Source organism: Ornithorhynchus anatinus, chromosome 2 (assembly GCF_004115215.2).
Source record: "Ornithorhynchus anatinus isolate Pmale09 chromosome 2, mOrnAna1.pri.v4, whole genome shotgun sequence".
Taxonomy (NCBI): Eukaryota; Metazoa; Chordata; class Mammalia; order Monotremata; family Ornithorhynchidae; genus Ornithorhynchus; species Ornithorhynchus anatinus.
Window position 1 is genome coordinate 105,636,791 of NC_041729.1, and position 26,321 is coordinate 105,663,111.

The 26,321-nt window shown below is 47.8% G+C and overlaps 1 protein-coding gene across 2 annotated transcripts in view; it reads right to left on the reverse strand.

The window, feature by feature from the left end:
* The window catches only part of NT5DC1 (5'-nucleotidase domain containing 1), a 171,990-nt gene continuing 145,669 nt past the window's right edge, over positions 1-26,321 (reverse strand). Inside the window, exons 10-12 of one of the 2 annotated variants that reach the window (XM_029054008.2) lie at positions 24,444-24,602; positions 13,511-13,679; positions 1-241 (exon numbers count right to left, since the gene is read on the reverse strand). In XM_029054008.2, coding sequence (XP_028909841.1) covers positions 123-241; positions 13,511-13,679; positions 24,444-24,602 — 447 coding nt within the window. In that variant the 3' untranslated portion in view covers positions 1-122. Of the gene's footprint in view, positions 242-4,279; positions 4,377-13,510; positions 13,680-24,443; positions 24,603-26,321 lie in introns of those variants that run through there. The other variant, XM_029054011.2, reaches the window with a different exon arrangement.

Genomic DNA, 26,321 nt, shown 5'->3' on the forward strand with positions numbered 1-26,321 from the left:
GACCGTTTCCTTTGCTCTTTTAATCCCCATCTTGCTCAGATGAAGCATTACACAATGTACGCACTGAGCATCGTTTGACAGGCTAGGCGGTTTTCTGATCTGGGGTCCACACCGTTGCCCTCTTAGCTGGGCATCTCCGGCTCTCCATTTGAGAAGAGGTCCCTCGGCGGGCCTGGGTAGTAACCAGCCGTCTTCAGGCCGGTCGAAGAGAATCTGGTGAACTGATAATCCAGAGGCAGATCTGAAATGGACAAAACAAAACGATTCGATTAGAAGTCTGGAGGCGGAGGGTGCCCCTGTGTTCTTTTGGGGCCGTTCCTGGCTTGGGAGGTGGTGGCGATGGCTCAGTCTTGAGGGTGACATTCTGCTTCAGCCTGAGCTGTTCACCAGGGGCAGTCTGGTGCCAGCCCAGCACCCTGAGAGGCTCCCTTTAAGTGAGCTTCTTCTGATCATCAATTCTGTCTCCAATCTCCAGGCTCTAATAAAGGAACTCGCTTCCCAATCTTTTCCCCAAACTACACTCACTGAAGCCTTTTGATTAACCCCAGGCTCGGTGAGGGGGCAGTAGAAGGAGAGGACACAAGGGAAGAGGGGAGTTCTAACTCTCTCCTGAGCATTTCTTTACTACTTTTGGGGTAGTATGGCTTGCTGGATCAGCCCCTCCCCTGTTCCCGTCTGTCTGCCCCTGAGAGAAGTGGGACGGATTTACCGGTATGGAGACAGTACTCAATAAATACCACTGATTGCCCCCTCTCTAAAGCCCAGAGTCAAAGATTACAGTTTGGGGTGGGAGGGACTTTTTTATGGTATTTGTTAAGCATTTACTATGTTCCAGACACTGTACTGAGCACTGGGGTTATTATTATCAAGTGCTGCCAAATCATTTCAGATTCAAAGCGAGTCTATGGTTATATTTTCTCCAGAACATCCTGTCTTCTACTGTTCTCCCATTATTGTTATTATGGTTTCTATCCATCTAGCTGCTGGTCTGCCTCTTCAACGTTTTCCTTGGGCTTTTCCTAGCATTAATGTCTTCTCCAGAGAATTAGTCCTCCGATTATTTGTCCAAAATATGCTCATCTAAGTTGAGTCATTTGGCCTTCCAAAGACCTCTTTGGCTTAATTTGTTCCAAAATCCATTTATACTGAGGTAGATACTGGGTTAGATACAAGCTATGTTGGGCACAGTCCATGTCCCACATGGGGATCACAGTCTTAATCCCCATTTTACAGATGAGGTAACTGAGGCACAGAGCAGTGAAGTGGCTTGCCCAAGGTCCCAGAGCAGATAATTGGTGGAGGTGGGATTAGAACCCAGGTCCTCTGACTCCTAGGCCTGTGCTCTTTCCACTAGGCCATGCTGCTTCCTCTGTCTGGTGTCTGGTGGCACCTGCCAGCTGGGTGACTTTTTCCGTTCCTGATTATCCAAATTTTATTCACTGCAACTTTTAAATGGACAAATTTAATGGGCCATGGGAGGCAATTAATCTGCTGTCCTCTGTAAGCTCCTTGCGGGCAGGAAATATGTCTACCAACTGTGTTATACTGTGTTACCCCAAACATTTGGTACAGTGCTCTGCACACAGAAAGCGCTTAATAAATACCATTGATTGGCTGGGGGGGGGGTACGTGAGTGGAGGCCTGTTGGGGGGTTGATGTAAGCTAAAACCGGGGAGCCCTGAGGCTTGGGGCTCCATCAGGTTGGAGAGATGCTTGCCCATTGCCTTCAAGTGGCTACCACGAACCAAGCCACAGAAGAGATGTAGGTGGAAAGTCGCTAACAGGAATTTAGACAGGGTTTTGGTCTCCTTCCCCGTCTTTCTGTCTGTTCCCCACATTCCTTTTTTTAATTTTCCATGGAATTTGTCTAGCACTGTTCTAAACTCTGCGGTAGATGTAAGCTAAGGCCAGATACGGTCCCTGCCTCACATGGAGCTCACAGTCTAAGTAGGAAGGAGAGCAGGTATTGAGTCCCTTTTTTGCTCTTGAGGAAACAGAGGAACAGAGAAGTGAAGGGATTGCTCAAGATCCCATAGCCAGCAAGGGCGGAGTGGGGATTAGAGCCCAGGTCCTCTGACTCCCAAGTGTCTGCCTTCATCATCATTATCAACAATGGTATTTGTTGAGCACTTACTCTGTGCAGAGCACTATATTAAGTCCTTGGGAAAGTACAATACAAGAGTCTGATGATCTTTTGGCCATTCATTCATTCATTCATTCATTCATTGATTCATTCAATTGCATTTATTGAGTGCTGTGTGCAGACCACTATACTAACTGCTGGAAAGTACAATACAACAATAAAGAGAGATAATCCCTACCCACACTGGGTTTACAGTCTACAGGGGGAGAGAGAGACATCAAAACAAGTAAACAGGCATCAATATAAATAAATAGAATTATAGGTATCTACATAGGTACATAAGTGCTGTGGGGTGGAGGGGAGAGCAAAGGGAGGAAGTCGAGGTGATGCGGAAGGGAGGGGGAGCTGAGGGAATGGGGGCTTAGTCTGCGAAGGCCTCTTGGAGGAGATGCACCTTTAGTAGGGCTTTGAAAAGGGCAAGAGTGATTGTTTGGCAGATTTGAGGAAGAAGGGCATTCCAGGCCCGAGGTAGGACATGGGCCTGGGGTTGGCGACGAGGCAGGTGAGATGGAGGCACAGTGAGAAGTTTAGCACCAGAGAAGTGGAGTATATGGGCTGGGATGTGGAAGGAGAGAAGGGAAGTGAGGTAAGAAGGGACAAGGTAATGGAAAGCTTTAAAGACAAGAGTGAGTAGTTTTTGTTTGATAAGGAGGTGGATAGACAACCACTGGAGATTTTTGAGGAGGGGCATGACAAGCCCTCCTATAGGCTACAGATGCAGTTTAAGATTCATGACCCTCATTTCCAGATGTGTGACTATGTAAACTAGATGCTGGGCTCGGACTACTGAGCGGAGGAGTTCAGGAAGTTCTCATTAGGGAGGGTCTACATCCCCCGCCGCCTCTCCCCACCCCCAACTCATTCCTAGAAGGGGTGAAACATCTCAGTAAACAGCTCCTGACTGAAAGATCTCAGAACCTCAGAGATCTAGTACAGTGCTAAGTGCTTAATACTGTGCTCTGCACACGGCAAGTGCTCAATAAATACTACTGAATGAAGAACCTCTGGGTAAATGGAGGGAATGATGTCGTCGCCATTAAAAAAATTTTTTTTTTGAACTGTTAAATGCTTACTCTGTACCAGACACAGTACTAAGCAGTGGGTTAGATACAAGCTAATCAGGTTGTATTAGCCACATGGGATCTCAATCTTAATCCCCACTTTACGGATTGAGGTAATTGAGGATAAGAGAAGTGAAGGCACTTGCCCAAAATCACACAGCAGACAAGTGCATAGGGGATAAAGATCACAGGCCTGGGATCAGAAGGTCATGGGTTCTAATTCTGGTTCCATTACTTGTCTGCAGTGTGACCCTGGGCAAGTCATTTCACTTTTCAGTTACCTCATCTGTAACATGGAGTTTGAGACTGTGAGCCCCACATGGGACAGGGACTGTGTCCAACCTGATTTTCTTGTATCCACCCCAGTTCTTACTTCAGGGCCTTGCACATAGTAAATGCTTAACAAATACCACCATTATTATTAAGTGGCAGTGTTGGAATTAGAACCCAGTCCCTTCTCGCTCCCAGGCCCATGGTCTATCCACTAGGCCACCCACCAGGAGGGCGGTATAACAGTGATAGCAGCAGCAGGATTGACTTTACAGATTCCACTGGACCAGATGGCCCAGGTCATTCCCCCTCAATCCCAAACATGGGGATGAGCAGCGGGAGGTCAGAGAGATATGATAAGGGAGCAGAGCTGCCATCTAACCCACACAATGCAAACACTTGAACAGGGGCAGCTCCAGGGCATAAAAGATAGGAAAACACCTCACCCCACAACACCTCACCCCACTACACCTCCTGCTACAACAGAACCAAACCACAAAGGAAGGAACAGCACTGCTATTCCAAATCCCTTCAAAGCAAACACCAGATTCTACACATCCGGGGGCTGTCATCAATGTTTCTGCACAATGACTCTGCACTTCACATGATATTTGTTAAGCGCAACTATGTACCAGGCACTGTTCTAAGAGCTGGGGTAAATACAAGATAATAGGGTTGGATGCAGTCCCTGCCCCACTTAGGGCTCACGTTCTTAATCCCCATTTTACAGATGAGGTAACTGCGGCACAGAAAAGTAAAATGACTTGCCCAAGGTCACACACCAGACAAGTGGTAGAGCTGAAATTAGAACCCAGGTCCTTCTGACTTCTAGGCCCATGCTCTATCCACTAGGGCAAGCTGCTTCACATTTCTCTGGATGTCCATCAACTTCAGAATGATTCCTGAGAGGGAAATTCACCAGATATCAGAGTCATTATTTGGTCCAAGGCATCATCACATTACTCAGCTGTAATCATAATAATAATAATTGTGGTATTTGTTAAGCACTTACTAAGTGCCAGGCACTGTACTAAGCACTGGGTGGATATAAGCAAATCGGGTTGGACACACTCCCTGTCCCATGTGGGGCTCACAGACTCAATCCCCATTTTACAGATGACATAACTGAGGCCCAGAGAAGAGTAGTGACTTCCCCGAGGTCTCACAGCAGACAAGTAGTGGAACCGGGATTTAGAACCCATGACTTTCCCAGGCCCATGCTCTATCCACTACACCATGCTTCTTCTCTAGACAGGTCACTCTATCAGCCCTCATGGGCATGACAGTCAATCGATGGTATTTATTGAGCACTTACGGTGTGTCAAGAACTGTACTAAGTGCTTGGAAGAGTACAGTATAAAACAGTTGGTAAACAAATTCCCTCCCCATATCTGTTTAAGCCACTCATTGATTCCTACTTTCATTTCCTTTTATTTTTAGCAGTTGTGGCTGTGATTTCACTCTTGTTGTTCTTGTATCAACACAGAAAACCTTGGGGAAGAAAGGACATCTTTTGTTCGACAAAACAGCTCTTGTAGACAAAGCTGCAACATCAGCAGTTTGCCCCAGCCTTCTATCTCTGCCTTCTCTGGACTGAAAGGTTTCCCTCTTACTCTTCTTCCCTCTTCCTATCCTCCCCTCTGGTTGTGATCCTGAATTTTCCCATTTGCCTACCTGGGGAAATCCACTCTTGGGCTCATTTGAGGCCCAGGCTGAAGTTTGCTTCATTAACCCAATCAGCTCTCTCTTCAACATCCTCACAGCCTACCTAGCATAGCATATGTCTTTCATCCCCTATTACTTAAGCACTAACTTATACATGACATCCATACACATGAATTGTGGTATTTGTTAAAGGCAGGCAGATCTGGATTTAAAGCCTATTTTTTTCTCCCAGAAAACTCCCCAGCGGAGCACTCATTCATCTTGCCTCCCACCTCACCTTGCTGCTCTCCTACTATAACCCAGCCCGCACACTTCACTCCTCTAATGCTAACCTTCTCATTGTACCTTGATTTTGTCCCAGGTCCTGCCTCTGGCCTGAAATGTCCTCCCTCTTCATATCTGACAGTAAGTAATCTCCCCATCTTCAAAGCTCTAATGAAGGCACATCTCCTCCAAGGTGCCTTCCCTAAGTCCTTATTTCCTCTTTTCCCACTCCCTTCTATGTCACCCTGATTTGCTACTTTTATTCACCTCTCCCTCAGCTCCAAAGCACTTATGTTCATATTTGTAATTTATTCATTTACATTAACAGCAGTCTCCCCTTCTAGGCTGTGAGCTTGTTGTGGGCAGGGAATGTCTACCAGCTCTGTTATATTGCACTCTACCAGGCACTTAGTGCAGGACTCTATACAGTAAGCACTCAATAAACATGATTGATTGACTGATTGACTGATTCTCCTGCAGGGACCGGTTGAGTTTCATTTCTACCTCATGGTTAGCAATGGGTTAGCTCTCCACCCAGCAAGGGAATCTTCCAAAAGGCCTTCAAAAATGGCATTTCATAGGGACTTTTCTGGATTCTGAGTGAATCCAAAAGGCCAGGCTCCCTGATATACACAGTAATAATACTACAAATAATAACTGTGGTGTATATACACACACACACATCATCTATTTACACACACACTCATATTCATTCAATCGTATTTATTAAGCACTTACTGTGTGCGGAGCACTGTACTAATTGCTTGCAAAGTACAATTCGGCAACAGATAGAGACAATCCCTACCCAACAACAGGCGTACAGACTAGAATAATATATATAAGTGTGGCCTAATGAAAGGAACATGGATCTGGGTTTCAGAGGAATTAGTTTCTAATCCTAGCTCCGTCACTTTGCTGTGTGATTTTAGGGAAGGCATTTCACTTTTCTGTTCTTTAGTTTCCTCATCTGTAAAATGGGGATTCAGTACCTGATCTCCCTCTTACTTAGACTGAAAGCTCTGTGTGAGACAGGGACTAGGTCCAATTTGATTATCTTGTATCTTCCTCAGTGTTTAGGAAAGTGTTTGGCGCAAAGAAAGCATTTAACAAATACCACAATTATATCATTTAGACTATGAGCCCGTTATTGGGCAGGGATTGTCTCTATCTGTTGCCCGAATTGTACATTCCAAGTGCTTAGTACAGTGCTCTGCACATAGTAAGCACCCAATAAATACTACTGAATGAATGAATTTATTATTATTATTATTAGCAATAATAATAATAATAATAATGGTACTGGTTAAGCACTTACTATGTGCCAAGCAATGTTCTAAGGGCTGGGGTAGATACAAATAAATCAGGTTGGACAGAGTCCCTGTCCCACATGGGGCTCACACTCTTAATCCCCATTTCTTAATCCTCAGGTAACTGAGGCCCAGAGAAGTTAAGTGACCTGCCCACGGACATATGGCAGACATATGGTGGAACCAGGATTAGAACCCAGGTCCTTCTGACTCCCAGGCCCATGCTCTATCCATTTAGCCACTCTGCTTCTCTATATTAACTATATTAACTTGTATATGAGTTAATGCTTAAGCAATATAGGATCGAAGATAGGAACAAAAATGCTACGGTAGGCTGTGACTAAGTAAGTACTCAAGTTGCAGAAGTGTTGCAAAGGTAGTAGGAGGTGATTTTAAGCAAGAGAGATTAGAAAGTAATCAGGGAAGATCTGGAGGAGATGTGATTTCAGAACGGTTTTGAAAATGGGCGGAGCTGTGGCCTGTCAAATTTGGAGAAGGGAGTTTTAGGTGGGGGGGGTATGAACAAGAGGACAGCAGAGGGAAACATGAGGATGAGGCACAGTGAGGAAGTTAGCGGAGAGGAGTGAAGAGGGGGAGCTGGGGTGCAGAGGGGAGAAAAGAGTGAATAAGGGGGGCGGGGAGGGAGAGAGGGATTGAGTGCCTCAAAGCCAATGGTCAGGAATTTCCCTTTGCTGTGGAGAGGAATAGGTAACTACTGGATCACTCAACCAACCGATGGTACGGACTGAGTGCTTCCAGGGTGTAGACTAGCATTCTAAATGCTTGGGAGAGCATGCTACGATTGAGTTGGCTGCCTTCAAGGAGTTTACAATCTACTAGGGGAGAAGATGGAAGGTCTGTGAAGAGTAGGGGGATGAGGCACCTCTATTTGGCCTTGCTGTGATGGTTGCCACAGGCGGTTTTAAGTGAGCTGGGGCTCTCAGATCCTCCAAAGTCCCCGGGACACCCCAGAAACCCCTCATGCCAACCAGGCACACGGGACTAATGGAAGGTGGTGACCCGAGAGTGGGACCTCCCTAGGAACTAAGCAGGAATATGGGGACGGCATCAGAGGATCTCCACACTGCTGACCTCCACGGGAAGGGGAATCAACTCAGCCGCCCTGCGGTAGTGTTTGGGTGGAGGAAAGGGAGCTCAATATGGTTCCTTTAGAGGGAAGTTCTGACTCCTTCCTGCTCTGTGGGGATGGAGAAGACAGCTAATGAGGCTGTAAATAGTAATAGTAATAATGATAGTAATAATAGTATTTGATAATCACTTTGTTACTGTAAGCTCTTTGTGGACAAGGATTGTATCTACCAACTCCATTATAATGTTCTCTCCCAAGTGCTTAGTTCAGTGCTCTGCACAAATGAAGTGCTCAATAAATACCACTGATTGATGGATTGATTAATTGACAAGCACAGTTCTAAGTGCAGGGGCAGATATAAGATAATAAGCTTCGATACAGTCCCTGTCCCATGTGGGGCTCAGAGGCTAAGGAAGAGGGAGAACAGGTACTGAATCCTCATTTTACAGATGAGGAATCTGAGGCACGGAGCAGTTAAGTGACCTGCTCAAGGTCACATGGAAGGCTGGTGGCAGAGCTGGGATTAGAACCTGGGTCCTCTGATGCCCAGGCCCAAGCTCTTTCTACTATACCATGTTCCTCCCCTAGCCTGTGACTCCTTGACCCTACCTTCTGGACTGCTAGGAAAGTGAGTCATAGGGGCAGTGGTTTTGCGGGGGCTCCAGGGTTCTTCACAGCACAGATATGATGAAGCACAGTGCTGATGCAGAGAAAGAAAAGAAACATTTAGAGACATGAGGTAGAATCGAAAGTGGTTCTATGAGCAGTAACAGTAATAGTAGTAATAATACGTATTAAGCACTTACTGTGTGCAGAACACTGTACTAAGTGCTGGGAGAGAATACGCAGGTGGAAATTAGATATGGTTCCTGTCCCTCATGGGGCTCACAAACTAAGAACTTAAGTGAGGAGAAGGGACTGGAGACAGACATATGAGGAGTGACGCAGCATTAAAACACAACACAAACAAATGCATAAAATTGTTATGCATAAATGCATAACATATGCATAAATATGCATATGCATATGCATAACATATGCACAAATATATGCACAAATGCATAAATGCACGCTGGGAAGCAGCGTGGCTCAGTGGAAAAGAGCCTGGGCTTCGGAGTCAGAGGTCATGAGTTCGACTCCCGGCTCTGCCACTTGTCAGCTGTGTGACTGTGGGCAAGTCACTTAAGTTCTCTGTGCCTCAGTTACCTCATCTGTAAAATGGGGATTAACTGTGAGCCTCACGTGGGACAACCTGATGACCCTGTATCTACCCCAGCGCTTAGAACAGTGCTCTGCACATAGTAAGCGCTTAACAAATACCAACATTATTATTATTATTATTAAAATAGGCTCAGAGTCTTGGTGGGGATGGAGGAGTCCGAGAGCGGGCGCGAGCAGCTTTTTATCCCCGGCCCGTTGTGCACCCACCAGGCCGGGGGTGGGACCCCTCGGTGGCAAGAGGGAAGGTGCCGGTTATCACAGTGCTCTTCTTGATGGAGATGGAAGGGTCTTAGAACTTGTGGGAACAGCTTTTATCCCCAGCATGGTATTCACAGAGGCCTTCAGGCCGGGAGCGGGCACCCTCGGTGGCGGGAGGGAAGGTAGCAGTTACCGTGGTGCTTGTCTTGGCAGGGATGGAGCTGATCCAATCAGTCAGTCAATCAGGGAAGTAGCGTGGCCTAGTGGAAAGAGCACGGGCTTGGGAGTCAGAGGTCGTGGGTTCTAATCCTGGCTCCGCCGCTTGTCAGCTGTGCGGCTTTCGGCAAGTCATTTCACTTCTCTGTGCCTCAGTTACCTCATCTGTAAAATGGGGGCTAAGATTGCGAGCCCCACCTGGGACAACCTGATTACCTTGAATCTCCCCCAGTGCTTGGAACAGTGCTCGGCACATAGTACGCGCTTAACAAATACCATCATTATTTACAGGATTAGTATATCTTAGTGGAAAGAGCACGGGCTTGGGAGTCAGAGGTCGTGGGTTCTAATCCCGGCTCTGCCACTTAGCAGCTATGTAACTTTGGGCAAGTCACTTAACTTCTCCGTGCCTCAGTTCCCTCATCTGTAAAATGGGGATTAAGACTGTGAGCCTCACATGGGACAAACTGATTATCTTGTATCTACCCCAGTGCTTAGAACAGTGCCTGGCACATAGTAAGCGCTTAACAAATACCATCATCATCATTATTATTGAATGCTCACTGTATTCAGAGCACTGCACTCAGCGTTTGGGAGAGTACATTACAAAGGGTTAGTAGACACGATCCCTGGGAGCTCAGCGTGTAGAGGGAATTCAGCAGCACGATGTGAAGAACTCTTTTTTTCCCAAACACTATAAGGAAGGAGCACTGGATCTTCGGCACCTTTGGTGTCCCAGACTTCACTCGGGATAAGTAGTTCTCCTTTGAACATATTCCTATCCAAATAAACGCTTCTCTGGGTACAGCTGACATGACAAAATTCTAGCATCTCTGCAGAGATGTTTCATGACTATGAAACAGTTTCTCACTCTTAAAGGCCCACAATGAGAGACGGAGAAGGGGAAGCACTGGCCTAGCTGAGGATTTCATTCATTTATTCATTCGATTGTATTTATTGAGCACTTACTGGGTGCAAAGCAGTGTACTAAGCACTTGGGAGAGCACAATATAACAATAAACAGACACGTTGCCTGCCCACAAAGAGCGTACAGTCTAGATAGGGGAAGACAGACATTAATATAAATAAATTATAGATGCAACAATTAAATTACCGATAAGTCTAAACTGTCGACAGTAAAATGATGGGCTGCCCAATTCCCTCAGTGTAGGCTACGTCCCTGGATTATGTTAATGTCTGTCTCCCCCTTTAGATGGCAAGCTTGTTATGGGCAGGGAACGTGTCTGCTAACAAGAGAAGCGGCGCCGCTCAGTGGAAAGAGCACAGGCTTGGGAGTCAGAAGTCATGGGTTGGAATCCTGGTTCTGTCACTTGGCAGCTGTGTGACTGTGGGCAAGTCCCTTAACTTCTCTGTGCTTCAGTTACCTCATCCTTAAAAATGGGGATTAATACTGTGAGCCTCACGTGGGATGTGGACTGTGTCCAAACTGATTAACTAGTCTACTCCAGTGCTTAGTAAGGTGCCTGGCACATCGTAAGCACTTAACCAATACCATAATTATTGTTATTATTATCAAATACAAAAAGAAATGGTTGTACACAATTCCTGTCTCACTTGGGGCTCATGGTCTGTGGGTGGGTGAGGAGTTGAAGGATGGGAAAGCCTCTGCTTCTAAAACCCAGGATGGGAAGTCACTGAGTCCAGGGGTCCGGCACGTCTCCTTTAAGGGATCTCCTCTGGCACCCACCCCTCCTGATTTCAGATTCAGCTGGGCTACTGGTCCTTTGGCTCCACGGATGTTCTCTGAACCCTTATAGTTTGAACACACTGGCTTGGTCAGAGCATCCTCGGAAGGATGGACAGGAAAGCAGAACTGAATTCTGCCCGCCCCGCCTCACCTTCGATCCTGATAGAGAGGGCGGGTATCATTACGGCTGAGGGACTAAGGAAGACTTAGGCCACAGTTGCAAGATAATTATAATCTCAGCCAAACACAGACCCCTCTGGTAGCCTGCTGAAAAAGGAAGGGCTTAAGGAGATTTCTGAGGAATTACCAAGTGGATTAAACATCTCTAATCTCAAGTAAGCTCTTTAGCTGGGGGTTAGTGTTCCTGTCAACAACAACCCAGGGCACAAACAGCTGCTTCTGAAAGACGGCAGCAGAGAACTGAAAAAGCTCCCAAGACTCACCACCCGATAGAAACAAAGTCCTCGCCATGGGGCTAGTTCTCCAAGAGGATAATGGAAAGCACCTTCTCCAAAAATGTTTATTCTTTTGGAAGGCCTCATCCAACGACAGGGCCAACATAGGCAGTGAACTCCCCTACTGAATTATAAACAACATGAGGATAGGGATCGCATCTTTAACTCTTGTTGGATGCTCTCAAACTTCTAGTGCAGGGCTCCACAACATTCTGCACATAGTAGGGACCCAGAACAGTGCTCTGTGACAGATAGAGAGACCACATATCCCCTGCCCCTCGGACATTTGCCGGGCTGGGTTCTCTAAACTCACAGTTAAGAGACTGCAGCCGAAATGGCTGTTGGAACCCGGTATTCTCCTTGACAAATGGAGAAGCAGCATGGTCTATTGGATAAAGCCTAGGCCTGGAAGTCAGAGGATCTGGGTTCTAGTCCTAGCTCTGCCACTTGTCTGCTGTGAGACCTTAGGCAAGTCACTTCACTTCTCAGTGCCTCATCTATACAATGGGGATTAAGACTGCCAACCCCATGTGGGACAGGGACTGTGTCCAACTCGATTACCTTGTATCTACCCCAGCGCTTAGTACAGTGCCTGACACAGAGCAAGTGCTTAACAATTACTACAATTATTATTAATATTGTCTGTCCTTGGCTGGATAATAGGCTGGGACCCAGGACAAAACTGGGCAAACACACACAGACACCCACACCCACACATACACACATATCTCTGGGTATGGCTATTTCAGACTTTCAGGCACCATATTCCTTTCAGGCACAAATGCGTTCAGTGCCGCGGACCAGCTTCAGTCCAGATAACCACAATTTTTTGGTTAAGCCTGAGCTGTAGAGGCAGGGAAGCAGCCGGAGAGAACTGGGATGGACGACTCTCAAAGATGTCATCGATACAGGATAGGTTCTAAAGGTCTTGGGTCTTCACAGAGAAGAGAAGCAGCGTGGCTCAGTGGAAAGAGCATGGGCTTGGGAGTCAGAGGTCATGAGTTCGAATACCGCCTCTGCCACTTGTCAGCTGTGTGATTGTGGGCAAGTCACTTCACTTGTCTGTGCCTCAGTTACCTCATCTGTAAAATGGGGATTACCTGTGAGTCTCACGTGGGACAACCTGATTACCCTGCATCCACCCCAGTGCTTAGAACAGTGCTCGGCACATAGCAAGCGCTTTAAAATACCAACACTATTAACATTATTATACACCCCTCCTTCCCGGCCTTTCCTGACACTGACGGGTCAGAAAGTGACGGCAGCTATGCCTTCCCGCTGCACACAGGGGCTTGTGGGGTCTGTTTACTGTTGTATAGTATTCTCCCAAGTGCTTAGTACAGTGCTCTGCACACAGTAAGCACTCAATAAATAGCATTGAATGAATGAATGAATTGGGCCTTTACCTGGATCAGATCTCTGAACACCTGCTGAGGCCTCACCCGCACCTTGTTCTTCGTTGCACTGATCAATCAATTAATGGTATTTATTGAGCACTTCCTGTGTGCAGAGCACCGGATCCCTAAGGAAGAGCACTCCTTAACTCCCGTTCCCAGGGTAAAAGAGGAGAGCATGCTTTTGAGAAGCAGCATGTCCTAGTGGATACAGCACAGACCAGGGAGTTGGAAGGAACTGGGTTCCTGGCCCGGTTCTGTCACTTGTCTGCTGTGTGACCTTGGGCAAGTCACTTGACTTCGCTGGGCCTCAGTTCCCTCATCTGTAAAATGGGGATTAAAACTATGAGCTCCACGTGGGACAGGGACTGTGTCCAACCTGATTTGCTTGTATGCACTCCAGCACTTAGAAGAGTGCCTGGCACATAGTAAGCGCTTAACAAATACCAAAATTATTTTCATTATTATTACCACAGTGCTGGCTCAGGATGGCATTGCTCAGGGGCTGACGGCCTTACCTGCGATCGCTTCAACACTTGGAATGGCAATAGTGCTGTAGGTCTGGATTCGTTTGCAGGCCCACGTGAACTCTGACGACTCTTCTGTGTTTTCTGTTCCTGAGATGGCGTCGACAAAGAAGGAGCCCCACTGCTCAGACTTAGAACTCAGCGGCTTGGCCTGCTGCCCCTGGAAGAGAAGACAAACTGGGATGGACGAGGTCAGTCAGGGCCGTGTGGGTCACCGGCCACATTATTTCTCAGAGAGTCACTGAAGGGGAACCCTCAAATGTGGTGCCGGAAGCCGGCCGGAATCAGCCTGAACTCCGCTCCGGTAGAAGACGACGAACTGGAACGGGAGTGCCAAGGAAGCAGAGGGTTGTGTGGGGTTGGGGAGGAGATGAGGTTATACCCTCCGACCCCTTAGACCAAGCTGTCGACCGTCTCTCAGGTCACCATGGTCACAGCTTCACCTCTCCCATTTCACTCCTCTCTGGTGCACTAGGCTGGGTGCTCGGTCTCTTCTTCAGTGACTGGCTTGTCTCCCTACCCCACCCGCCCTAAAAACCTGCTCACTTTCAGAGTCCAAGTCCATTCACCTCCAGGGAAGCGGAGGAGGGTTGGAGGGGAAAGTGGCAAGGGTGGCAGGTGGGAGGGTGGTAGCAGCCCAGGTTGCCAGTGTTCAGGTTAGAATTTTTTTTTTTTTTGCATTCCGCTTTGCTGAAATAGCACTCTAGTTGCTAAACCTTCTCAACGCCACCACACTTGGCCATTACAGAAGCCTTCTAACAGACCTAGAAAGCACCAAGTGTCTCCAAAGGGTCGGGGGAGGGAAGAGGGATGGAGGGAGTTGGGGAGGAAGAAAGGGAGGGAGGGGGGAGGAGGATACACGGGTAGAAATAAACAGGAAGATGAAAGAAAAGAGACTAATTGGGAACATTTGGGTAATACCCTTCCAGGCAAACTGATTTTTGGAGCAGCCCAGATGTGTTTCTGGATTCAAGAGTCCTTGTATCCCCCTCTAAATTGTCTCCAATCTCCCCACTGTGCTATTACTCTATTTTATTAATGATGTGGATATGTCTATCCCTGCTCTGCCGCTTGTCAGCTGTGTGACTTTGGGCAAGTCACTTCACTTCTCTGGGCCTCAGTTACCTCATCTGGAAAATGGGGATTAACTGTGAGCCTCACGTGGGACAACCTGATTCCCCTGTATCTACCCCAGCGCTTAGAACAGTGCTCGGCAGCGGTAGTAAGCGCTTAACAAATACCAACATTCGCTTGCCTGTGCCTCAGTTCCCTCATCTGTAAAATGGGGATGAAGACTGTGAGCCCCACATAGGACAACCTGATCACCTTGTATCCCTCCCAGCGCTTAGAACAGTGTTTTGCACATAGTAAGCGCTTCACAAATGCCATCATTATTATTATAATTCTATTTATCTATTTTGATGCTATTGATGCCTGTCTACTTGTTTTGTTTTGCTGTCTGTCTCCCCCTTCTAGACTGTGAGCCCGGTTGTTGGGTAGGGATTATCTCTTTTGCCGAATTGTACTTTCCAAGCACTTAGTACAGTGCTCTGCACACAGTAAGTGCTCAATAAATATGATTGAATGAATGAATGTTTAATCCTCTGCCAAAACCCCCTTTGTCTGGTTTTTAGTCTTTCTTCACCCTGACAGTGACATATGGGAAGAGCCCAGGTCAGGAAGCCAGAGGACCTGGGTTCTGCCACTGCCTGCTGGGTGGGGACCATTGGCAAGTCACTTAACCTTGCTGTGTCTCAGTTTCCTAATCTATACAATGGGCATAATAATATTTGCCTCTCCCTACTACGCAGGAATGTTGCGAGAACAAAATGAGGTAAACAATGGGAAAGCCCTTCGGATAAATAGAAGCAGCATACAAACACAAAGTGCATACCTAGATTCCTTGAACTCAAAGAAGATATCGAATGGTCACACCTGTCTTCTGTGTATGACCTTGGGCAAGTCACTTCACTTCTTCTTTGCCTCAGTTACCTCATCTGTAAAGTGGGGACTGAGACTGTGAGCCCCACGTGGGACAAGGACTGTGTCCAACTCAATTTGCTTATATCCATCCCAGCGCTTGGTACAGGGCGTAGCTCATAGTAAGTGTTTAACAAATACCATTTCGTTTTTTTTAGAGAAGCAGTGTGGCCTAATGGAAAGAGCACAGGCTTGGGAGTCAGAGGACCTGTTTTAATTCTGACTGTGCCCCTTGGGCAATCACTTAACTTCTCTGTGCCTCAGTTCTCTCTCAGTGCCTATTCTCCTTTCTACTTAGACTGTGAACCCCATGTGGCACCTGATTGCCTTGTATCTACTCCAGAGCTTAGTACAGTGCTTGACACACAGTAAGTGTTAACAAATACCACAGTCATTATTATTAATAGAAAAGTTCACCCATAGATTAGGTGCAGCCAAATCGGAGACACCCAAACTCTTTCCCCCGAGTGAGGTGCAATTCATTCATTCAATCAATTGTATTTATTGAGCGCTTACTATGGGCAGAGCCCTGTACTAAGCATTTGGAATGTACAATTTGGCAACAGATAGAGACAATCCCTGCCCAACAGTGGGCTCACAGTCTCAGACTAGGGGTCCCCCTCCTCCTGTATCCCTGGGCAGCCCGCTTCAATTAAATCTCAAACCACAGTAGAAATTCCCCAGCCTTATCACCAGCTACTTTCTCCTTTCCCTCTGGGCCTCCAGGCTGCTGGTTGGGGATTCTGAGTATGGTGGGGGGAGACAGGAGCTGGGCTTCCAATGAAGGCACATCCCCCAGGATTCTTGGCATTGGCCAGGTTTGGGAGGTAGCCTCGCTAGGCAGTTGAACTGTGTGGCACCAAGCTCAGGTCCCCCCACACTAAAGGGACCAGACTGGACCGCACAAGGTGGGCCCATTGGCCTCTTGACTTTTCTCAGAAATCAAGCTGTACTCCCCATCCAGCCCTCTGGCTTGGCCGGGAGGCAGCAGTTATTTGTGCTCTCAGGGTTTTCCTTGGGCAAACGCGTTAGAGGCCTGGTTCAACCTCAAGCATGGCTGGGATTGGCAGCCTGGGAGGGATCGCTTGAATTGCCAGAAATTTCCATTTCCTAAGCGGCTCTGGCCTTACTTGTGGTGAAATAATTGTAATTCCATATTAGTTCCAATGTGAGCGCAATCAGACTTTCCGCTCACAGGGCAGGCAGACTGCGCTTGCTCCCCAAGGGCGGGTGGCTTTCTGAGTCCGATGGGTCCTCGGTGCAGAGGAACAATTCGTTCTTTTCTCAGCCAGCTGGAAACAGACGCGAAGAGACCTTCCCTCCCCACCCCGCTGCCCCATGCAGGCCTTTGTGTGCTGTTTGTAGACCCAGGGTTCTCTCTGGCCGGGGCAGTTAAAGATATTTGTTCTGTTGCCTTCTCCTTAGGTGTGACAGGAAAGAATCTGAACTTTAATGACTTGTTGTGCGGACTTCCTGGCTTTGATATTTATTCTGTTCTGGTGCCCGAGACGGAAGTTCTCTAGCCAGAGGAACAGAACGGATATGTATAGGGAGGGCAGGCGGCAGCCCCGAGGAGAATCTGCTCTTCTGGGCTGAGAGTCTTAATTTAACTAGGGGGGAATAATTATAACTGTGGTATTTCTTAGGCAGTTATTATCTGCCAAGCACTGTACTGAGAGCTGGGGTAGATACCACATAATTAGTTCGGACACAGTCCCTGTCCCACATGGGAATCACAGTCTAAGAGGAAGGGAGAATGGGAGTTTCAGGAAAAAAAAGCACTGCCACAACAAAAATCACCCTCCAAATGGGAGTTCTAATTATCCCAAGAGTCGGCAGCTATCGGCCACCTCGAAAAACCCTACCAGGGTTTTCACAAAACACCAGACTGGCTTGGAAAGCTTAGCTAATACACTGCCCTCCTGGCAACCATTGCTCCACCCTGTCGAGCGGATCAGGACCCCAGCAAGCCCACTGTCTCACCCGGAAGGATATTCTGACAGTGATTTGGCCCTGCTGGTGCATCAAGAGAAAGAGTATCTGAAAAGCTGATCTGGCTGCTGACCCCCTGCCTGCACCCTCCCTCTGGCCTGGAACTCACTCCCCCTCAGATCCAAAAGCTCACCACTCTCCCCACCCTTAAAGCCACCTTAAGATCACACTGCCTCGCTCCTGCTTTATTTATGCACTTGGATCTGTAAGCTTTAATCCATCATATTTATTGAGTGCTTACTGTGTGCAGAGCACTGTAATAAGTGATTGGGAGAGTATAATATAACAGGCATATTCTCTGCCCACAACGAGCTTTCGGTCTAGAGCGGGAGACAGACATTAATTTGAATAAATAAATTATGGATATGTACATAAGTGTCATGGAGTTGAGGGAAGGGTGAAAAAGGGGAGCAAATCAGGGCAGTGTAGAAGGGAGCAGGAGAAAAGGAAATGAGGGCTTAGTCAGAGAAGACCGCTTGGAGGAGATGTGCCTTCAGTAAGGCTTTGAGGAGGGGAGAGTAATTGTCTGTCGAATATGAAGAGGGAGGGCGTTCCAGGCCGGAGGCAGGACATGGGTGAGAGGTCATCGGTGAGATAGATAAAATCGAGGTACATTGAGTAGGTTGGCATTAGAGGAATGAAGTATGTGGGCTGGGTTGTAGTAGGAGAGCAGCAAGGTGAGATAAGAGGGGGGGAGGTGATTTGTCCTTTAAAGCCTATGGTAAGGAGTTTCTGCTTGATACAGAGGTGGATGGGCAACCAATGGATGTTCTTGAGGAGTGTAGAAAGCTGGACTGAATGCTTCTGTAGAAAAATGATCCAGGCAGAAGAGTGAAGTATAGTCTGGAGAGGGGAGAGACAGGCAGCAGGGATGTCAGCAAGGAGGATGGATAAGTAATCAAGGAGGGATAGGATAAGTGCTTGAATTAATGTAGTAGCATTTGGATGGAAGGAAAGGGAGGATTTTGGCAATGTTGTGAAGGTGGAACCCCGACAGGATTTAGTGACAGACTGAATATGTGGGTTGAATGGGAGAGAGAGGAATAAAGGATGACTCTAAGGTTATGGGCTTGTGAGACAGGAAGAATAGTGGTGCTGGCTACAGTGATGGGAAAGTAAGGGGGAGGACAGGATTTGGGTGGGAAGATAAGGAGTCTGTTTTGGACATGTTAAGTTTGAGGTGATGGCAGGATATCCCAGTAGAGATGTCTTGAAGGCAGGAGGAAATGTGAGACTGTGGAGAGGGGGAATGATCAGGGCTGGAGATGTAGATTTGGGAATCATCCACATAGAGAAAGCAACTAAAGCCATGGGAGAAAATGAGTTCTCCAGGGGAGTGGGTGTAGATGAAGAAAAGAAGGAGACCCAGGACTGAACCTTGAGGGACATTCACAGTTAGGGGGTGGGAGACAGAGGAGAAGTCCATGAAAGAGGCTGAGAATGAGTGGCCAGAGAGAGAGGAGGAGAACCAGGAAAGGAAGGTGTCAGTGAAGCCAAGGATGGATAATATTTTCAGGAAAAGGGGGATTTTGACAGTGCTGAAGGCAGCTGTAAGGTTGAGGAGGATTAGGATAGCGTAGAGGTGGTTGGATTTGGCAAGACGGAGAGGCGAGAGAGGTTTCTGTGGAGTGAAGGGGATGGAAACGAGATTGAAGAAGGTCACGGAGAGAATTGGAGAAGAAGTGGAGATAGGGGGTGTAGACAACTCACTCGAGGAGTTTGGAGAGAGATGGTAGAAAGGCAAAAACTGGAGGAAGCTGTGGGGTCAAGGGAGGGGTTTTTTTAAGATAGGGGAGACAAAGGGATATTTGAAAGCAGTGGGGAAGAAGTCACTGGAGACTGAACAGTTGAAAAAGATGGTCTGGGAGGGAAGAAGGGAGGGGGCAAGTGTTTTGATAAGGTGCAAAAGGATGGGGTCAGATGTGAGGTGGAGGGGTGGATTTTGAGAGAAGGCAGGAGATCCCCTTTTGAAATACTGCTGGGAAAGATGGGAGAGTTGAATAAGGGGCAGGAGGAGGGAAGGATTGGAGAAGGGCAGGGGTGATTTTAGAAAGATTACACCTGATAGTTTCAAGTTTCTGAATAAAGTAAGTAGCCAGGTTACTAGGGGCAAGAGATAGTGGAGGGGAGAGTTGATAGTTGACACTTAATAATCACCACAGCCTCAACCTCTCAGCACTTATGTACATACCCTCTAAACTGTAGACTAACTGTGGGAAGGGAACATATTTACCAACTCCGTTGTACTGTACTCTCTCAAGCACCTAGTACAGTGCTCTGCACACAGTAAGCACTCAATAAATATGGTTTATTGATATACCTTTCCCTGCTGTTTTCCCTTCCTGTATTTTGTTTTTATGTCTGTCTCCCACTGTAGACTGTAAGCTCCTTCTGGGCAGGAATCATGTCATCAGACAGATGACAGGATCAGACAGATAGCTGCCTTCCCCCACTACAAAACCTTATTGAAGGCATGACTCCTCTAAGAAGCCTTCCCTGACTAAGCCCTCCTCACTTCTCCCACTGCCTTTTTGTGTCTCTCTTATTTGCTCCTTCATTCATCCCTCTCATCCCCAAAACACATATGCATATATCTGTAATTTATTTATGTATTTATTTATATTAATATCTGTCTCCTCCTCTAGACTGTGAGCTCATTGTGGGCAGGAATGTATCTGTTTGTTCTTATATTGTACTCTGCCAAGCGCTTAGTACAGTGCAATGCATACAGTAAGCGGTCAATAAAAACTTTTGAATGAATGCCTACCAACTCTATTGTACTGTACTCCCCCAAGCGCTTAGTACAGTGGTCTGCACATAGTAAGTGCTCAAGAAATACTATTGATTGGTTGAATGTCTGAAAAACAACATTGGTCTCTAAGGAAAGAAATGGCTCTCTTCCCATTCTGCAATTAGAGCAGGAGGCAGGCGACATCGATCTGGACTCTACCAGCCCAGGTTTCTGAATCTAAAACAACTCTCTTACTCTCTTCTTGCCTCCTGGGGAGGTGGGGTGAGGGTGGAAGAGCCGCTGTGAGAACTGGCAACTCGGCCTGCCCAGGGCGGGGAGGAGAGCGAGAAGCCAAGGGCAATACAGAGGCTCTGTGCCATCAGGAGGATGTGTTGTTCACTCCTGTGGTGGTAGGAAGTTAGGCAAGACAGAGGGGTTTTGGGGACTGGAGGCACTGACTATCAGAGACTGAGAAAGCACAATGGCTGAGAAGTCAGGGCCAGACACTGGGGGGTTGAAGGAGATCCGAATCAGAACTACGTAGGGAAGTCTACTCGAATGGCTTGGGGTGAGGAAGAGGAAGCGGGGCGCAGAGAGTGGCGAGGGGGGATTTGGGAAGATAAAAGAAACCCTGCAAGGCTGCTCTATAGCAAGGGGAAGAGGTGGTTCCCGCAGTTCCTGCTGACCTAAACCACAAAGGGCTGTGGTGAGTGCCCACCTCAGAGGTCATGTGGGGCCACTCTACGAGAGCTGTGGGAAGTCGGGAGCACTGCTTGGCAGTGGCCTCAGGGAGGCCGCTCCGTGAGGCTGGGTCCCGCTGTTCAGGTGTGGGACTCAGGACCTGGGTCCACTGACCCTGCCGATGTTCTGGCTGGCTCCCAGACGGTCTGTTTGTGGGAGGATCTCAGAGGACAGGGCGCTGAAGACCAACTCAGGGAGGGCAAGCCACCATGGATCCTACCCGGCCTTATTCTTTTCCCTCCACTTGGGCCTCCCCAGTTTTTTGGGGGTTTTTTAATGGTATTTGTTAAGCGCTTACTATGTGACAAACACTGTTCTAAAAGCTGAGGTAGATACAAGTTAATTTGGTTGGATACTTTTATGGGCAGGGAATGTATCTTATCTACTAATTCTGTTGCACTCTACTCTCCCAAGCACTTAGTATAGTGCTCTGCACATAGTAAGCACTCAATAAATACCACCGATGGATTGACTGATTGACACAGGCTCTGTTCATTCATTCAATAGTATTTATTGAGCGCTTACTATGTGCAGAGCACTGTACTAAGCGCTTGGGATGAACAAGTCGGCAACAGATAGAGACAGTCCCTGCCGTTTGACGGGCTCACGGTCTAATCGGGGGAGACGGACAGACGAGAACAATGGCAATAAATAGAGTCGAGGGGAAGAACATCTCGTAAAAACAATGGCAACTAAATAGAATCGAGGCGATGTACAATTCATTAACAAAATAAATAGGGTAACGAAAATATATACAGTTGAGTGGACGAGTACAGTGCTGTGGGGATGGGAAGGGGGAGGTGGAGGAGCAGAGGGAAAAGGGGAAAAAGAGGGTTAAGCTGCGGAGAGGTAAAGGGGGGATGGCAGAGGGAGTAGAGGGAGAAGAGGAGCTCAGTCTGGGAACGCCTCTCGGAGGAGGTGAGTTTTAAGTAGGGTTTTGAAGAGGGAAAGAGAATCAGTTTGGCGGAGGTGAGGAGGGAGGGCGTTCCAGGACCGCGGGAGGACGTGACCCGGGGGTCGACGGCGGGATAGGCGAGACCGAGGGACGGTGAGGAGGTGGGCGGCGGAGGAGCGGAGCGTGCGGGGTGGGTGGTAGAAAGAGAGGAGGGAGGAGAGGTAGGAAGGGGCAAGGTGATGGAGAGCCTTGAAGCCTAGAGTGAGGAGTTTTTGTTTGGAGCGGAGGTCGATAGGCAACCACTCTGTCCCTCATGGGGTTCACAGACTAAGTAGGCGACAGAACAGCAGAACTGAGGTACAGAGAAGTTGACTTGCCCAAGGTCACACAGTGAGCAATTGGTAGAACCAGAATTAGAACCCAGGTCCTCTAACTCCCAGGTCCATTTTCCTTCCATTAGACCATGCCGCTTCTCATCTCCTCCACAGCCCTGCGCTCTCTCCCTCACCTCAACCTGTCCCCTGAGCTGGCCTCCTCCTCTCCTGACCCTGCAAACCCACCTCATGGCATGTCATCACAACAGGGCCAGCTGCCATTCAGGGAGACCAAGGGGAGGTGATGGCTCAAGTCTCTCTTTAGGAAGGCTGGACCTGACCCGCTTGGGCCAAACCTGGCAAATCACACACACACCCTGGTCATGGGTGGCCCAGGTCCTGACCGCACAGCAAGGGACCGATGATTGCCAAATGGTATTCAGCTGACTTGATGTTGCAATTAACGGTCAGCAGGAAAATTCACGCTAAAGGGTGGTTTTCCTGCTACCGAGTTTCTGGGAGTCATGGAGACTGTCCCCTGCCCGGACCAGCTTCCCCATTCCTGCAGGAGCCAAACACCCCCTCAAACAGCGCTGCACAGGGTGGGGGAAAAAAAACCCCTGGGAAAACCATAAAAATGCCAGGGAGGTCATGTGGTTTGTAACCAAGGACTTTCTGCCTGGAAAGGGGAAGGGCCTGTGGATTATCCCCTCACAGTACCATTTACCAAGCTCGTCCTCTAGATCATAAGCTCACTGTGGGCAGGGAATGTGTCTGTTTATTGTTATATTGTACTCTCCCAAGCGCTTAGTATAGTGATAATAAGAAGAATAGCTGTGGAATATAAGTGCTTACTTTGCACCAGGCATTGTACTAAGCGCATGGGTAGGTACGAGCTTATCAGACTGGATACAGTCTGTCTCACGCGGGGCTCACGGACTCAATCCCCATTTTACAGATGAGGTAGCTGAGGCACAGAGAAGTGAAGAGACTAACCCAAGGTCACACAGAAGACAAATAGAGCCAAGATTAGAACTGCGTCCCAGGCCTATGCTCTATCCATTGCATGGTAAGCACTCAATAAATAAGGCTGACTGGCTAATTATATTTATTCCTGTTGATACAACTATCGCTGCATTTTCACTTGTTTCCATTGTGTTGGCCTTTCATTTTCTGTCCAGAATAATAACTGTGGTATTTATTAAGCACTTATTATGTGCTAGGTACTGGGGTAGCTTCAAATAACAGGGACATAGTTCCTATCCCACACAGGGCTCACAGTCTAGGAGGGAGGGAAAACAGGTATTTAATACCCATTTACAGGTGAGGAAACTGAGGCACAGAGAAGTTAAGTGACCTGCCCATGGCCACACAGCAGACAAGTGGCAAAGAGGACAATAGAACCCAGGCTTCCTGACTCCCGGTCCAATCCTGTTCATGGGTCTGCCCTGCTATCCTGAGCCTGGGAGCCCCTTGGGGGTCTTTGTATTTAAGCATTCTTGTGTCTGCCCCGAAGCTCAGCACAGTGCTTGGCAAAAAGATGGTTTTTTTTTAATGGTATGGGTTAGCACTTACTATGTTCCAGGCACCAAACTAAGCATTGGGGTAGATACCTGCTAATCAGGTTAGACACAATCCATGTCCCACATGGGGCTCACAGTCTTAATTCCCATTTTACAGATGAGGTAACTGAGGCACAGAGAAGTTAAGTGACTGCTCAAGGTCGCACAGCAGACAAGTGGTGGTCAGGATTAGAACCCAGGTCCTTCCCAGGCCCGTGCTATCCACTAGGCCACGCTGCTTCAATTCTAGTTATCACTTAATGAATGTCAGTGCTGATAATGATCCCATCCGGGGCAGGGACTGTGTCTGACCTGATTATTTTATATGTACCTCAGGGCTTAGCACATGGTAGGCACTTATATTTCACTAATTATTTTAACTGTATGTGTAAGTCATTACTATGTGCCAGGGACTGAACTAAATTAAGTGCTTAATCCCCATTTTCCAGATGTGGTAACCGCGGCACAGAGAAGTGAAGTGACTTGTCCCAGGTCACCCAGCAGACAAATGGTAGAGCCACGATTAGAACCCAGGTCCTGATTCCCAAGCCCGTGCTCATTCCATTAGGCCACGCTGCTTCTCAGTATTATGATGATGAATGGGTGCGGTGGTCATTAGAACAGTCAGGAGATGGGTTTGCTCAGGGTCAGTGGTCACCCTTGTGGGACTCCTGCCCAAGAAGCAGCAGCAGTAGCAACGAGTCTTTACCTCATACTTGCCCTTCTTTTCCCTGGGCTCGGCCTCTCCCTGCCCGGAAACTACCCCGTCACCCACGCCGAGTTCCTCTAGGATCAGGACCGTCTCCCACTTGCTATAGTGACGGGCTGGGAAAATGTCTGAATACATGCTGTCTCCAAAGTAAACCACCTGGAAGACAAAAAGCAGATTAAACACAGGCTGGCTTCTTCTCTATACAGCATTTCCTGAGGCCTCTCCTTCCTCTCCACCCAAATGGTTACTGTACTGTCCAAGCCCTGATCACAGTGCAGCAGTGCTGTACAAGCCTTCTTGCTGATCTCCCAGCCTCTCCCCTCTCCAATCTAGATTTCACGCCACTCCCCGGATCGCACTTAGACTGTGAGCTCCAGGTGGGATAGGGACTGTGTCCGACCCGATGACCGGTATCTACCCCAGAACTTGGAACAGTGCTCGACACATAATAAGCGCTTAACAAATATAATAAAAACAATAATGATGATCTTCCTGAAGCACAGCTGGACCCATATCTCTCCTCTGGCCTCCTTCCCCATGAAGCAAAACTCCTCACAATTGGTTCCAAGGCTTTTCCCCAACTTTCCCTGCCTTCTGTATCTGCTCCCTTCAGTTGCTACTCTCCAGTTCATTCTCTTCATTCCTCCCAAAGGATTCGTCTAACAATACCTTTCTCAACTCTCCCATCTTCATCCCCGTGCACACTCTGTCTCCCAGCCTGAAATTCTCTCCCTCCTCAAATCTGGCAAATCATGGTCCTCCCCATGCTCAGAACCCTCCTCAAAATCATTCATACACTGAATCGTACTCATTCAGTGCTTACTATATGCAGAACACCCTACTAAGCACTTAGGAGAGTACAATAAACTGACACATTCCCTGCCCACAACGAGCACACAGAAGGCACCCACTCCAACATTTGGCCCCATTAGGCATTAAATAATACCGATGGCGGTGGCCATATAATAAACCTGGCTTGAGGCTGTCAGACCCAGCAGGAATGGAGAATAGCTGATAGAAACCTGAAGGTACGGAGGGAAGGCATCTGGGCCCAGACTGCATCTCCCCCTCTAGACCATAAGCTCCCTGAAGGCAGGGAACATGTCTACCAGCTCTGTTAAACTCTACTCTCCCAAGTGCTTAGTACAGTACTCTGCACAGAGGAAGTGCTTAATAAATGCGATTGATTGCCCGGAGGAGCCGATGACCCACTGTAACCTTGCTTCTCCTGATTTTAGTCCAACAGCCTGGATTCGCTGAGCCCCACAAGATCCTAAGAGAAGATAATGTCTCTGCCCTCAAGGAGCTGCTGTCCAATTATTTTGTCTTGTCTTATGCCGTCGAGTCGTTTCTGACCCATAGCGACACCATGGACACATCCGTCCCAGAACGCCCCACTGTCCAACTGCAATTGTTCCGATAGTGTACTCATATGGTTTTCTTGGTAAAAATACAGAAGTGGTTTACCACTGTCGCCTTCCACACAGTAAACTTGAGTCCCTGCCCTCGACTTTCTCCCAAGTTGCCGCTGCCCAGCACGGGTGAGTTTGACCTGTAGCAAACTGCCTTTTACTCACTCACCACTGCCCAAGGTAGGAATGGAATGGGTATTCCTCTGCTTGCCTCCGGTAGCCAAGACTGATAGAATACTGGAAATTTTCCAGGTGCAACCCCGAGAGGGGTGTCCAATCATTAGGGTGGATAAATCAATCAATCAAAGGTACTTACTGAGTGCTTAGGGGTGGGCTGGGATTGTCCTTCTGGTTGGATTATGTTTCTTTTTTAAAAATTTTTCTTTTATGATATTAAGTGCTTACTATGTGCCAGGCCCTGAACTAAGTGCTGGGTTAGATACAAGATAATCAGGTTGGACAC